Source organism: Aristolochia californica, unplaced genomic scaffold (assembly GCF_029961685.1).
Source record: "Aristolochia californica isolate CCGP_79_NKW_82.1479 unplaced genomic scaffold, dmAriCali1.0.hap1 SCAF_3, whole genome shotgun sequence".
Lineage (NCBI taxonomy): Eukaryota > Viridiplantae > Streptophyta > Magnoliopsida > Piperales > Aristolochiaceae > Aristolochia > Aristolochia californica.
This window is the reverse complement of record NW_027181992.1, coordinates 5,646,878-5,662,625: the sequence shown is the minus strand read 5'-3', so window position 1 is coordinate 5,662,625 and position 15,748 is coordinate 5,646,878. Positions and strand designations below refer to the sequence as shown.

Sequence of the window (15,748 nt, the reverse complement as noted above, 5' to 3'; positions counted from 1 at the left end):
CTTATTCAAATGCCTTTTAAAGTCATGATAATGAAATTCTAAGAATTAACATGGTATCAGAGCAAAGGTCTTAGAATTCTAAGTTATTTTTTGCTCAGTTTACATAGAAGGCCACATGGAACTTATGGTTGAGCTATTGAAATCAATCAAAATAGATAATTGATTTACCTTGATTTTTTTGTTATCTTCTATATCTAAAGTCTAAGACATATAATAGACACGAGTAAAACTTCAGTTAGTAGTGTCTCTCATGGTTTTTTTGTCTAAATTAAACCTAATATATTAGCCCATGCATGCATGTTATCGTATACCTCGAGATTAATTTTTTATTTCCTTCTTGCACTACCTATAGTGTTGTGGAAGTTGGTACTTGACATGGCTGCTTCAACCGCAGGTAGATTGAACTCATAAAGATTTTGGTTTCATGAGTTTGAGTTTTAATTTTGAGCTACTACATTTTGTGTAATCGATTGGTTGTAAGATTGTAAGAGAGCAACAACAACTCAATCGAAGGTGTCTTTGTCGGTTACCTTGGCATTTGTTGTACCTATTGTTCTGAATTCAAGAGGAAAAAACCAAGTTTTTGAAAAATCCTCTTGAGTATCCGAGTGGATGGATACTTGGGAGAATGAAACCGTGAAGATTTCTCTTTTGGATTGAAATTGTTATTGTCATTTGCATAAACTCATCTCTGAAGTTTTGTCTTTTGAATAAGGACATTGGAGTATTAATTGAATTAAACTACTACTTCCTTGCATTTCTTACTTGCCAAAGTGTCCTTGTGTTAGGACATAACATTGAGATTACATTCTCCTTGATTGTAACCTACTTTTGCTCTCTGGTTCAGCCTACTTATGAGTAGCTTGCTTGTTTTTTAGTCCTTGAATGAGGACATTATTAAGTATTGAGACAAATCTCTCCATTGACAAGTCTTTCTAGCTTTTAGCTTATCGTGTGGTGTCTTTCTTGACCTTGGATACAACACTGCAAGTTGTGGTATGTTTACTTGGTTGGCTTGGAGAATTTTTTATTTTTTTTAAACTTGCAAAAGTTTTTTGGTGGTTGCTGCATATTGTGAATCTAACTTGAGACATTGTTCTTCATATTGTTGCATACAATTATTTGTTGAAAATTAGATTAGTTAAGGCTTTAACTTTTGGCTTAAGAGGGGTTTTCACATATGTTTCGTAAAAGTGAGCTACTCAAGATTACTACCATCTCACTTAAAAAACTATTAAATTACTTGAGGTGGTTTTAATCTGTTAAAAAATTTCTTATTACTTGAGAATCATCTCATCATTTGATTAAGCCACCTCCTATTGCTGACGAAGAAGATATTGTATATGTCGGAAGATAAGCATATAGTAGTGTCGTGATGTAAATTACTTTGATTTTTGTCCCCTTTTCTCCCTCCTTAGGGCCAAGGGTAATATTATAATTATTTGCTCACTCATTATTATAAATACATTGAAGGGGAGGATTAGGCACATCACTTAACCTAATCCTTCTTTCCTTCCTCTCTCATTCCTTTGGCCGAATACATTCTCTTCTTCTTCTTCTTCCACTCGTTCTCACTCATTGCCTTCTTCTCTATTAATTTAGTTCCTATACTATATTCTTCAAGGAATCCTAAATCTAACATGGTATTAGAGCAGTGGATATAGGATCCCAACATTAAAATGGTGATTAAGAGTTTTTTTATGATCAAACCTCACGTGGAATATTTCTTTATGAAGTATATTTTTCTTGATTAAAAAACGATTTCTGGTTTATCTATTTGATATTGGCCAACATGAGGAATCTTTATTTAATGCATGATTGATTGATTAATGCCGAAGTTAAGCTCAAGTTGGTTCTCTCCCCTCTCTCAAGATGGTTCATCTTGTTGAGTTAAGCTGGGATTGGTTCTCTCCCCTCTCTCGAGATGGTTCATCTTGTTGAGTTAAGCTCGGATTGGTTCTTTCCTCTCTTGAGTTGGTCCTTCTTTGGCTTGGCTTGTTGTCTTGGTTCAAGTTGCTTTACATAATCATTTGAGAAGTGAATTAGTGTATGATTAAAGCTTGCTAAGCCTCAATTTTCTCCTCATATGGCTCCTTTTCTTCTTCCTTTTGTGTGTGTGTCTCAAGAGTAATGGCTTATCTTCAGGTTATGTGGTTAGGTTTAGGTTCACGAATATATCAACGAAGTCTCTGATGATGCTTGTCTCTAAATTTGGGAAATTTTTACTTGAAAATTTTCCCCAAAGATGACGTGTGTCCATCTATTTGGGAAGAATTCATCAAATTGTCTGTGACTCAGAAAAATAGGACAAAGGGACAAATCAAGATTAACAGAAATGAGCGCGAGCTGTGGGAAAGATCGTACTCTTCGCCTTTGGAACCCTCATCGTGGTATTCACATCAAAACTTCCAAGGGTCATGGCCGTGAAGTCCTTGATGTCCGCGTCACATAGTATGCTTTCCCTCTCTCAAACTCTCAATGGGCGGAGATTGAAATGATTTTCCTTTTCAACTAGTACTGATGAAACTCATTCTAGCTAGAACAAAGATTGCTCGTAAACCATGTCTGGTGCTTGAAGCTTATTTTCATCTATTTATCAAATTCTAGTCTCATTTGTCGCAGTGAACTTGCTATTGGAATCTCAGTTGGAGGCTTTGAGCTGTTAGTTAGAGGTTTAGGCAATGGTTTTGTCCAACATTCAAGGTTTTTTTCTCGCTTAGTGTTCAACATTGGCTCTTGTAAGTAATGAATCAGTGGGGATTAGTTTACAACATCTAACAGTGGCCATTTTGCGGTTGGGGTAGTGATTAATTTGATTTCATGCTTGCACCGTTGGATGTTAAATATTTCAGTTCTCCCCTGAATAATTCCTACCTTAGATGTATGTTTCTGGAATGATGTGGTGCAAACAACTATTAATGCCTCTAGGTGTTGAGTTTCTGAACTGGACAACCTGGCCAGGGACAATGCTAAGTTGCAAAACATTTTTGTACTCTTTTTTCCTATAATTTGGTGCTCATAAACTCTTTTTGTATGGCTTCGCACATCAATATACTTGTTTGTGCTTTCAAGAAAGAAAAGAGAAAATGGTATATTTAATAATGATTTAATAATCTTAAAACAAAATATATATCTTTCAAAAACTAACACTGTTCAGACTACCTCGTGTATGGACTGAAGGTACAAATTACATGTTACAGAATAAAATAAGAAAATTTATTGAATTTTGATATCTTAGCATACTGAAATACCTATTAGATACGTGAAAAAGATATATCAAAGAAGGATTTCAACCTGCTTAAATTTCAGTTGCTTATTTTTTTTTAATATATTTGGAGAAAAGAATTAAAATTTTGTAGTCTAATACTGAAACAATTGAGTGATAATAAAAAAGGATTGACAAGTAGAATAAGATAAAGTGAATCAAAATAAACTATCTGCCAGAAAAAAAGCATAAAAAAATGCAAGTTGTTTGGGCTTTGTATTTTGGGATAAATAATTACTATTTTTATTGCTGGTGCTTTTTAGGTAAATTATGTGAAGTTCAATGAATATGGTTCAGTTGTGGTATCAGCAGGATATGATCAATCAATCCATGCATGGGATTGCATATCTCACAGCACTGAACCCATACAGGTTGTTCCCTATTCCAGTATCATTTCTTGACCTGCTATTTCTCCTTTCATTTCTTGATGTTGTCTGTGACACTGCTTGTCTGCTTGGTAAATAGATTATCGATACATTTTCAGACAGTGTGATGTGTGTTTGTTTAACAAAAACAGAAATTATTGCCTAAAGTGTTGATGGCACTGTTTGCACATTTGACATCCCTAATGGAAGTTCCGCATGTGTTAAGCAATTGTCCACCTGTGTGGATATGTTTGTTAAGGAATCAAGCAATTTTATCCTTGTAGTCAAGAATTTGATTGAAAGGGAATGAAGATTGCTGCTTCTCCTGTTTCCCTAGTAGATTGATGTTGAGCAGCCCATTTTTTTATTGACAAAAATAATGATTCAAATGGGTAATAGGGATGCCAATATTTTATGTGGGAGCATAAGTAGCAAGCCAATTGCTAATACAGTGTGTTCTGTTTACTTTGTCGATATAGATACATATGACTGTTAAAAAGATAAGTAATAAGAAGCACTGTGTGTGCTCTTATTTCCTTTCTGAAACTCTTCTCTCCATTTATGATATTTTGTATTTCTTTTTTTATCATTTTCATTCTGTTGTTGGTGAGCAGTCTTACAAGATGGGACTGTTGCCTGACCAACACTGATGCACATGTCACTGGTGGATCTGAGGATGGATTTATTTTCTTCTGGGACCTGGTTGATGCATCTGTGATTTCAAGATTTCAAGATTTCAAGCACACGCCTCAGTGGTAACCCTTCTCTTTGGCTGATTATTTCCATACTTAACTAAGTCGACAATTGTATCTTGTACTATGAGGAATGTTGATTCACTTTCATAGTTTTGTTTATAGAATTTTTCCTCTTGTAACTAAATCGCTGAAGATAATCAAGATAGTTTTGTTAGTCAATCAGTAGTGTGGAGGTAGAGATGAGGATGATAATTTTAGAAAATCAGTTTTATTCTAATAATTGTATCATATTCTTGTGTTATATCAGATATTTTTATTTGTCAGTGGTCAAAGTAGAAGATAGAAAAGTGGGAAATTTGTTGCCTAATTTGGCAATGATGGTTTCTTATGAACATTTCAAAGACTATATTTAGTCATTGAAAAGGTAAAATTTAAAAATAGAAGATCTACCTGCTTCAATGTTACACAAGTTAACCTATAGGAGTTTTGAAGTGGGTGAAATCTTAAAATTTTCTTCTGGATAGTATGTGATCATGTCTTCCATCAGGGTGTCATTGTCTTGTGGGAGCTCATTTGCTTCTTAACAGATCTAGGTGATGAGTAGCTTTACTTCCTTAGCCAACCTGATTTCTGGTTAGACAATCCAGTAAGACAGTCCTTGACATGTGGCCTGACAAATTTATGCAGCATCTCCATTGCTTTGGGTTGTCATTAGGGGTGGCATTGAACCGAGCTGGTTCGCGAGCTGTTCGAGCTCAGTTCAGTTCTGGCTCGGTTCAATGCATGGGAAGGGGGGGGGGGGGGAGGGAATTCCTCCCCTAGTCACTGCCGAGCCCCTCCCGTCCGTTGTTGTGGCCACCTCTATCGCTATCGGCAACTGCTCATCGGCCGCCTTCGCTGTTGCTTAGTTCGATTTATTCTTCCCCTCATCTACCTTTGTCTTTGTTTCTGTCACCGACGCTTTCGTCGTAGCCGTCATCCCTGACGACAGGTCCTCGCCAGCACCGCTAGACCCCTTCCCTCCATGACGTCTCGGCAGAAAACCAGAGAGACCTAAGTTAAAGGGAGAAATAATCCCCCCTGCACGTGCAAGATCATAAGCAAGTGAAAAAAAACTCTTTCTTAAACTCCGGTTGTCCCTTTCTCATGGCTCTTGAAGAAATTGAAAATACATTTTATTAGAAATACGTTTATAGGAACTATTAGTGGTTTACTATTAGTGCCTCATGTTTTTTTAAAACATTTTTTTAATTGGAAATTCTTATTAAAAAAGTCATATAATTTTCTAAGTAAGATTTTCTTGCCAAGATGGGCTAAAAAACCTTATAGAAAATTTTTGAATAAGTATTTGACAGTTGATGTTTTAATACTTTTAGCATGAGGCAATTTTCATAATAATTTGTATTTGAAGTTTTATTTGATTAAAAATTTATCGATAAGTATAGTAATATATTAGATTGATTATTAATTTTTATTTATTTCTCTCAAAGAGGCAATAAGAGGTCCATTTAACTTTCCTAAGAAAATTTTAAAATATTTCTTATAATTTTTTAGTAAGTCACTAATAGTAATAAAATTTTATTTATAGTTTTTTTTGAAATATGTATTATAGGAAAAAATATTTCTTATTTTTCTTAGAAAATAAATTTTCATCCAGAGGCAATAAGGAAGTCATAATAAATTTATGGCTAGATTCAAAAATTATAAAAAAAAGTCACCGCCATTAAATTCAAAAAGAAGAATCCACATCTCCGTTTGATAGTTTTGGACTAGTTTAGTCGAGTAGTGGGCATGGGCTGATGTGAACGACTGAGACATCTTAGCAAGTTAAGTGTCTTCGTTTGTCATTATTATTATATATTCAATACTTTTTACTCCATAAATCAGTACGAAGATGAAGTGGCGGGAACCTTAAAAAGCCAAAACTTCCTCGCGCGCGCGCTCTGACGCTCGATCCGGGATATTCCCCCCACCGACCAACATCTCTATTTATTATTCGCCAATAAAAGTGCTCTCGAAATGGGACCCACGTGTCTTTCCACTTTTAACGCTGCCAACCGGGCAGGCCTTACTTCTCTGCCCGCTTAGATTTGGACGATCGTTGCAAAATAAGATCGAGGGATCCGGGCAGACGCTCTCAGTTGTCACTTTCCCCCTCACAAAGCAACTGCCAGCTGTACGTCCAACCGTTTTCGTACTTTTTTCTGCCAGCTAATTGACCTGGCCCACCCCCAAAGCTCTCCTGGTATTTTCTAGTTTCTACTCGATGATGGGACCAAAACCACGATTGTGGGCCCACTTGGTCTCCACACGACGGGCGGACACGTGGCGTGGTCATATAGGGCAGAAGGCGTATTGGGTCAAGGTAATTTCCTGATTATGGATAATGGACTTTTTTGCATGATGAGATGATTAGGGTTTTGAAGGGGGAATTAGGTCCTGAATTGATGAACGATGGCGCCAACCCGATTTGCTCCTTGCCATCCCGTGATGATCGAAAAGATTCTCTTCTTTCCCCGCTCTCATGATGATTCATCACCTCACTAACAACAATTAGGTCAATTCTTGATCAATATTCAAGATTTGGGAATATGTTCGAGCTTTGTTTGATCTCCTCCTTCGAGCCTAAATTGGGAATTGAATTTGAGTTTTAACTTATATTTAAAATTAATAAAGGCATTGACAAGAACAATTAGAGTAAAAGGTATTTTTGTAAAACAAATCTTGAGTTTCTCTGGCTCGGTGCCATCCCTACTTGGGATTACGATTCAATAATCTGATAAAATGTAAAACATGGGATTAATGACGCTAATTTTCGATTTGATGACGTATTATTGGCGAATGAGTACATGAAAAAAGAGATTTAAAAGTCCATGTATAATTAAAAGAGTGGGTTAAGGTGGTGAGTGGGATGTATAATTGATTAGTGTGGTCATGGTGGGGCTCAATTATGGTCAAATTGTGCATTATTTGTGTCATACCTATACATACGGAGATAAGGTTTCTTGGGACAACCCAAATTAGGAATGACTTACAATGGCATCAAAGTGAAGGCCTATCTTCATTACCCAATTAACAATTCAATCACCCATCATATTTTGTGGTCATCTGACGGGTATGATGACGTTACATCTGGGCCCATACCCGCTTGAGCCAAGTAGATGATCAAAAAACACAAACCAGTAACTCGGCTTCGTCACAGCTGTGTTTCTCTCTGTTGCTTCCGGCGTGTCAAGCCAGCCGCGGGGAACCGTCGGCGGCGGTGAGCGAGTCCCCAGGAGTGAAAAAAGTAAGGGGAGCCCGCATTACAACACCTCTTCTCGCTTTCGGGACCCACCTCACATTCCCCCTCTTCTCAGATCCTCGCTTGTCTTCTGACACAAACGCGTTGAGAAATCAAGCCTTTTCTGGATTCTCTCTCACCTCTCCAGTCTCCACTCATTCTAGCTTTTCTCTCTTTGTTTTTTTTTTGTTCTACTTCTATCTCTTCTGCTTCCGCTCTACCCGTGTCTCCCGTCTCTCACAGCGATCGGCATTCGCCTGGGGAGGGACGCCCATTTGTAAGAAAAAGGGTTTGGAAACGACATTTAACTCTCTCTTTTTGTAACTGATTTTGTTTTCTAATCGCTGGTTGGTGTGAGTTATGGGATATTTGAGGGGTTGGTAGACTCATGCAAGCATTCAGAACGGTGTGCGGGGAGATTCCGGAGGTCGGTTTGAGGAGGTAGATTGACTGGCTGATCATGGCTACCGGAGGCCGACTTGTTGCCGGGTCTCATAACCGGAATGAGTTTATTGTCATCAATGCTGATGAGATTGGACGAGTAAGTGCTTTCATAAGGGATTCTTCCTCTTTGGTTCATTTTTTACGGCAGGCATTCTGTAGGATGGCAACCTTCTATCGACTCACAATTAGAGAGAGTGGTTTCTGAGGGCGAGATTCTACACGGTGTGTTTGACAGGGGGGTGGGCTACTGCTTCCAGAAGTGGTCTGAGCACTCCAAAACTGAGATGTTCTTGATTCCTTGTTGGTTTAGAAGAAGGAACAGGCGCATTTGCTAAATGCCGGACATACTCATTCATTGTTTTTCTTCCGCTCTCACTACCTCCCCCGGGACTTACTCATTTGTTTTTCTGTCTTGAGAATCTCAAAGATGCGCTTTTTATTTGTTTTAAGGATTTTGGAGCTTCCCGTTTCAAGGTTTTGTTAATCTTTTACTTGATAACGAGTTTATTGAGCTCTGGGGAGGTGTTCCATTAAAATAATTTTGAAAAGCTTGGAAGCAATTTGTGCCCCCTTTCATGTTTTATCGAATTGACGGTGCCACCATCCTGTATTAACAATTCCCACGACTCGGCGCTCTATCTCTTTCTCTTCCTCTCTCTTTGTTTTTTTTTTTTTTTTTATTTTCCTGTCTCTGTTGATTTGTCATTTTTTCCTTTGCATTGAAAAGAATTTTATTGATAGTGATGTATGTGTTATCGGGGCTCGATTAGCAATGTGATTGTGGCTTCTGTTCTTAGTTTCTTCTTTTTGCCTTAGGGAGGTCTTGGACGTCTTCTGTAAGTTTTTCTTCATTTTATGTGGCAGTACGCTGGTGCTGTTTTGGTTTGTAAATTTGAGTAGGATATTGATTCTGTTTTCTTGCGTAGTATTTTCTTTCGACTTTTTGGAGGCATATCGTGGAAATATTTTGCCTCTGAAGCTTTTTATGATGCGAGTCCTGAGTTTTACTTCTGCATCTTTTCAGTAAAGAATTTCAGTAATTACTTCCTGTTTAAGTTTTACGTCTGGCTTTCATAAATCATTTGCTCTTGCACCTCAATTCTGCCTTTCTTTTCCTCCTTGTGTTGATCGGATTTTGGTTCATTTTCTTATTTTCTTCAGTCGAAGCCTTTAGAAGAACTGAGTGGCCAAATTTGTCAAATTTGTGGTGATGAGGTCGGATTAACGGTAGATGGAGAGCCTTTTGTTGCATGTAATGAATGTGCATTTCCTGTCTGCCGATCCTGTTATGAATACGAAAGAGGAGAAGGAAATCAAGCTTGCCCACAATGCAAAACTAGATACAAGCGTCACAAAGGTTCCATCTCTTTACTTCTCTCTGTTGTTTCTTAAACTGGAATTCTCATTTTTCAAGTGATATGAGCACTGCTCCAGTCACCTAATGCACCTCCAATGCTAAATCTTATGCATAAATTGCACTTGTTTTTTCAGGTAGTCCCAGAGTTGAGGGTGATGAGGAAGAGGATGATGTTGATGATTTGGAAAATGAATTTGATTTTGGTTTGCACAATGGGAGAGAGGCACAGCATCTTGCTGATGCAGTCTTCCATGGACGACTTAATTTTGGCCGTGGTGCCAACACCAATGCAGGAGCATCAACTTCTCAACCATTGGATTCTGGTTCTGCTTTGAACCCTGAAATCCCTCTTTTGACATATGGTCAAGAGGTAAAATACAAAGTATAAATTTGATGATTAACTTATATCCCGCTTGGTTTTGTTAACAATTTTTTTCAATTGCTGAAAATCTAGGATGATGGGATTTCATCTGATCATCACGCGCTTGTTGTCTCACCATTCCTGGGTCATGGAAATCGTGTTCATCCTGTTGCTTCTCTGGATCAGGCTTGTAAGTTGGATCTTCCCTTTTTGTTTATTTTTTATGCTATCCTTGTGATGTTTTGGTTTTGTTCCAGAATCTATCTCTGATTAAATCTGGCTGGTGTCACAGTGGAGCCGAGGCCGATGGACCCTAAGAAAGACTTAGCGGTGTATGGTTATGGAAGTGTTGCTTGGAAGGACCGAATTGAGGAGTGGAAGAAAAGGCAAATGAATAAGCTAGATATGGTTAATCATCAAGGCAGAGATGGTGGAGTGGATGGGGACGGACCAGATGATCCAGATCTGCCCAAGTAATTCTTTTTCTTTTTAATTCTTGATCATGTTTAGTTGCTTCTTAAGTGTTTTTTATTCCTTACAAACTTCAGTTGATATTCAAAATTTCAGGATGGACGAAGGAAGGCAACCGCTATCTAGAAAATTACCAATTCCCTCCAGCAAGATAAATCCTTATAGGATAATAGTTATTCTCCGGGTCGTGATTCTTGGCTTCTTTTTTCACTATAGACTTCTAAATCCAGTTCCAGATGCTTATGTGTTGTGGCTGATTTCTGTCATCTGTGAAATATGGTTTGCTGTATCCTGGATACTGGATCAATTCCCCAAGTGGTATCCCATAGAGAGAGAAACATATCTGGATAGATTATCACTTAGATATGAAAAAGAAGGAAAGCCCTCTGAATTAGCTGATATCGATGTTTTTGTGAGTACAGTTGATCCTTCCAAGGAGCCTCCACTTATTACAGCAAATACTGTTTTATCCATTCTTGCTGTGGATTACCCTGTGGAAAAAGTTTCATGCTATGTCTCAGACGATGGTGCTGCAATGCTTACATTTGAGGCTCTTTCGGAGACATCTGAATTTGCAAGAAAATGGGTTCCCTTCTGTAAGAAGTATAAAATAGAGCCTCGTGCTCCAGAATGGTATTTTTCTCAAAAGATGGATTATTTGAAATTCAAGGTATATCCAGCTTTTGTGAGGGAGCGGCGAGCAATGAAGGTTAGTCTCTTCTCTTATTCTGATACTCTGCAATAATTCCCTTGTTATAGCTGCAAATTTGGAAAAGATTTGGAATTTAACACGTTAGGCTTCATTAGACATAATGGTCTTGGGTGGCCTGATTATTTTTTATTTTTTTTAATGTGCTGGCTTTAACATGAAAATGTAAGGCTACATGATCTAGGGTTGTTGGAGCCTGGTGGTTTTTGGTGAGCTGGACGAATTACATATTTTAACTGATTTTCATTCTCATGTTGCTCTGTTTTTATTGGCTGTCAATATGAATGAGGTATCCTTTATTTGTAAATAACTCTTCTTTTATGTGTATATAGCATGATAGTTTTTTTTATGTCCTGTTTGTTTGCTATGTTATGTGCATAGAGAGAGTACGACGAGTTCAAGGTTCGCATCAATGGGCTTGTTGCCATGGCACAGAAAGTCCCTGAAGAGGGCTGGACAATGCAGGATGGTACTCCATGGCCAGGCAACGATGTTCGAGACCACCCTGGGATGATTCAGGTTAGGCTCTTTGGCATTTCACACTTCAAGTTTTGTATGCTTGCCTGCCCATGATTTGATTTTGTTTTAATGAGTAAAAGTACTTAGATATAGAGCTTTTTTTTTTCAAATTTATTAGTTAAATTACTTCAAGTTTTCTTCATGAAGCCATAAAGGAAGTTTTTAAATGCTTCATGGTGTCTTGATCTGTAAAACAGCTCATAACTCTCAATTTTTAAGAGTAATGGGTGTGGGCTTCCTGTACAGGGTATGTTGCATGAAATCATATACAGGAGTGGGCATTATGGGAACCCAGAATCAGATATGTATTGGATGTTATGTGTAACATAGCACCGATAACCCACCATCAATCATCAAGTATTGACCAATTTTTAATAGAGGAAACCAAGACAGATATGTATCAGATGTTATGTATAATGTAACACAGCTATGCTGCCCACACTCGCAGATGAAATGGACATAAGGAAACGCTTGACAAACTATTGATATGTTGCCAATCGGCTTATTTTTTTAGCAAATGAATACAGTTAAATGACTGATGGCTTATAATGCTTGTGGCTATAGGTTCCACTAGCTGTATCAATCTTTCAAGTGGTAAATCAGAATTTGGAAGTATGTTTCCTTGCATAACCCTCTTCTTCTTTTGCTTTATGACTGGATAGGTTTTCTTGGGCCACAATGGGGTTCGTGATGTCAAAGGTAATGAGTTGCCTCGCTTGGTCTATGTTTCTCGTGAAAAGAGACCTGGATACAATCATCATAAAAAGGCGGGTGCCATGAATGCTCTGGTAATGTCTTTATCTTGTCTTGATCTCAAGATTCTACTGTTCTTGGGCTATAGTATTCTGACTCATTTGGCTTTACATGTCAGATAAGGGTTTCAGCAATCCTCTCAAATGCACCTTACCTGCTTAACGTTGACTGTGATCATTACATAAACAACAGCAAAGCGCTAAGAGAAGCTATGTGTTTCTTGATGGATCCAATTTCGGGGAAGAAAGTTTGCTATGTTCAGTTTCCGCAAAGATTTGATGGCATTGATCGGCATGATAGATATTCCAACCGCAATGTTGTTTTCTTTGATGTAAGGATATGACTTCTGGATGCTTTAAAACCATAACATTTTTTGTTTTGAAATATTTTAACAGTTATTTATTTTGAAAATTTTAATGTTTTTCTCTTCTTCTTTTTTTTTTTTTTAAATCTGCAATCCAACAGATTAACATGAAAGGCCTTGATGGTCTCCAAGGACCGATATATGTGGGTACGGGGTGTGTTTTTAGAAGACAAGCTTTATATGGATATGATGCTCCAGTTTCAGAGAAGCCACCGAGAAAGACATGCAATTGTTGGCCAAAATGGTGTTGCTTCTGCTGTGGATCCCGAAAGAAAAGCAGCATAGGAAAGCAGAAGCTGCCAAAGCAAAAAAAGAAAAAGACAAAACAAAGGGAAGTGTCTATACAAATACATGCACTTGAAAGCATTGAAGAGGTTGTTGAAGGTTAGTTATCTTGGATAGTAATTTACCTGCAATAATAAATTTAGACTTGGGGTTAAGTGCTTATCTGTGAGAATACTTTGAATGGAAATTATGGAGTTACAGCAAAAAAACTAAAAAATTTGCACCATTCCCCAGTTGGTTTTTGAAAAATAGCATTATGGGTTTAATTGTGATGAACTGATTCTTCCAATGCAGGAGTAGACAATGAGAGATCTCTTGTATCTCAGCATAAACTTGAGAAGAAGTTTGGACAATCTCCAGTTTTTGTAGCTTCCACACTTCAAGAAAATGGCGGAGCACCTCTGGGTGCCACTTCTGCGTCGCTTTTGAAAGAAGCTATCCATGTAATAAGCTGTGGTTATGAGGACAAGACCGAATGGGGAAAAGAGGTGGGCCTTGTCATATCTTGTTGCAAATGAGCATCTTTATAACTAATCTCAGCTATGAAATTCTTAGCGCTTCCATTAAGGTTTTTCTCTTGACTTATTCTAATAAAAATAGAAATTTGTTTATATGATAATGATGTGGTGCACATCTGTGGGTAGAGAACAGCACCCTGTGAATACAGAAGTAGTAAACCGCCTGAATCCACAAATTTAACTAAGACTAGGAGTCTTTGGACATTACAGAGGCTTGGGAAGTATGGGCAAAGAAAAATTACTTGTCATTTGAACGTGGATTTGCTCATTACTCTCGGTTCTCTTATTCTCTCTAACCACGCATGAGATAGTTGTTCCCTCTTTAATTCAATAGTTTAAACATAATAAAACAACAACTGGTTGCCAATGGTCCTTGCTGGTGGAGCACAGGAAAAGCTCTCTGCTTGGTCAAACCCACGAAACCCATTCTTCTGAAAGAAGGAAATAATCCATGAGTATAAATTGCTCATTGCTGCTGCATTTTTATCAGTATTTTTGGTCTAAAAACAATTTCCATGTTTTTTGCAGGTTGGCTGGATTTATGGGTCTGTTACTGAGGATATTTTGACTGGCTTCAAGATGCATTGCCATGGCTGGAGGTCTGTCTATTGCATTCCTAAAAGATCTGCTTTCAAGGGATCTGCTCCAATCAACCTTTCAGACCGTCTTCACCAGGTTCTTCGTTGGGCTCTTGGATCAGTTGAAATATTCTTGAGCAAGCACTGCCCAATTTGGTATGGCTATGGTGGTGGCTTAAAATGGTTGGAGCGGCTCTCCTACATAAATTCAGTTGTCTATCCTTGGACATCAATCCCCTTGATCTTTTACTGCACTTTACCAGCATTTTGCCTTCTCACTGGGAAATTCATTGTCCCTGAGGTATGAAACTGTTGCCTTATCAATAATTCCTTGCACAAAAAACTTTGTGATCCAGTGTTTTTTTTTTCAGTTGTTTGATTATAGTGTACTAAATTGGTCTAAATTAACTTCTCAAGTCATGCTTTATAATCCTCAAATAGGATATTCTGTTTCAGGTAATTTCTAGTTTCATGCTAGATCCCTAGTTGGAAACTCTAAATCGTTTTCGTGAACTTGCAGATAAGCAACTATGCAAGCATCATCTTCATGGCTCTGTTTATATCTATAGCTGCTACGGGTATTCTGGAAATGCAGTGGGGACATGTTGGTATAGATGATTGGTGGAGAAATGAACAGTTTTGGGTAATTGGTGGGGTCTCATCACACCTATTTGCCCTCTTCGAAGGTCTTCTCAAGGTATTAGCTGGAGTAGATACAAACTTCACTGTCACAACTAAAGGAGGAGATGATGATGCATTTGCTGAACTTTACCTTTTCAAGTGGACTACTCTCTTGATTCCTCCTACGACACTACTGTTAATCAACCTTGTTGGCATTGTGGCGGGTGTCTCTAATGCAATTAATAATGGGTATGAATCATGGGGCCCTTTGTTCGGTAAGCTGCTCTTCGCATTATGGGTGATTTTGCATCTTTATCCTTTCCTCAAAGGATTGATGGGGAGACAGGAAAGAGTACCTACAATTATTGTGGTCTGGTCTATTCTACTCGCATCCGTCTTCTCACTCTTGTGGGTTAGAATCAATCCATTCATTGGAAGCTATGATGGTCCTGTGCTAGAAGTTTGTGGGTTGGACTGTGATTAAGGGAATTGGAGTTGGAGATTTTCTTTTTTCTTTCGTAACTAGAAAAGCTGGTCTCTTGTGTGTGAAGGTTTTGCATGACATGGCTTTCATACCTGAAAGGCCACAAAAAAAAAAGGGGGGTGGTTTGTGTAGATATGAGGAAGAGATTCTGACACATTTTCTTATTTGTTTTACCAGTTCTTTATTGATTCTTTTAGTACATACATGAACTTTATTGGCTGATGAGAAAAAAAAAAAAAATAGACACAGTTGGTTAGTGATTGATGTATTGTCATAAGTTATCACTACTCAGTGAGGGTGAACAATGAACAATGTAGGTATATCTGAAAGAAAAGTTGTGAAAGCTGCTGTTGTGCTCTCTATTCTCTCAAATCTGGAAATTTTGTGCCCATGTTAATCTGTTTGTGCATCTAATTTTCTTGGGTTCAGCTTCACTTTTCTGCCTTGTAAAGCTCATAGACGATCATGGATGTGAACATCATCATCATAAGTGTTTCCTTTTTCTGTTTGCTTATATTTTTAACCGATTCTTCTTTTTAGCAAAAGGTGTACTAGGAATCTTCTTCCGCGAGGTAGCTATTATTAGCCACTCCAGTTTCAGACAAATACGAATAGGGAAAGCATGTGAAGTACTGTTCCGAAAAGATTTTTCTATGTGAAATTCAATGTTTCTAAT

General features: G+C 37.9%; 1 protein-coding gene across 1 annotated transcript; it reads left to right on the top strand.

The window, feature by feature from the left end:
• Positions 1 to 7,662: 7,662 nt before the first annotated feature.
• LOC137960491 (cellulose synthase A catalytic subunit 5 [UDP-forming]-like) lies at positions 7,663 to 15,444 on the top strand. The gene is made up of 13 exons (XM_068808128.1): positions 7,663 to 8,149; positions 9,214 to 9,409; positions 9,544 to 9,779; positions 9,864 to 9,960; positions 10,063 to 10,243; positions 10,338 to 10,950; positions 11,332 to 11,469; positions 12,132 to 12,257; positions 12,341 to 12,553; positions 12,688 to 12,970; positions 13,166 to 13,359; positions 13,918 to 14,268; positions 14,488 to 15,444. Exons 1-13 carry the CDS (start codon positions 8,069 to 8,071, stop codon positions 15,070 to 15,072), a joined length of 3,294 nt encoding a protein of 1,097 aa, XP_068664229.1. The 5' UTR covers positions 7,663 to 8,068; the 3' UTR covers positions 15,073 to 15,444.
• Positions 15,445 to 15,748: the final 304 nt, after the last annotated feature.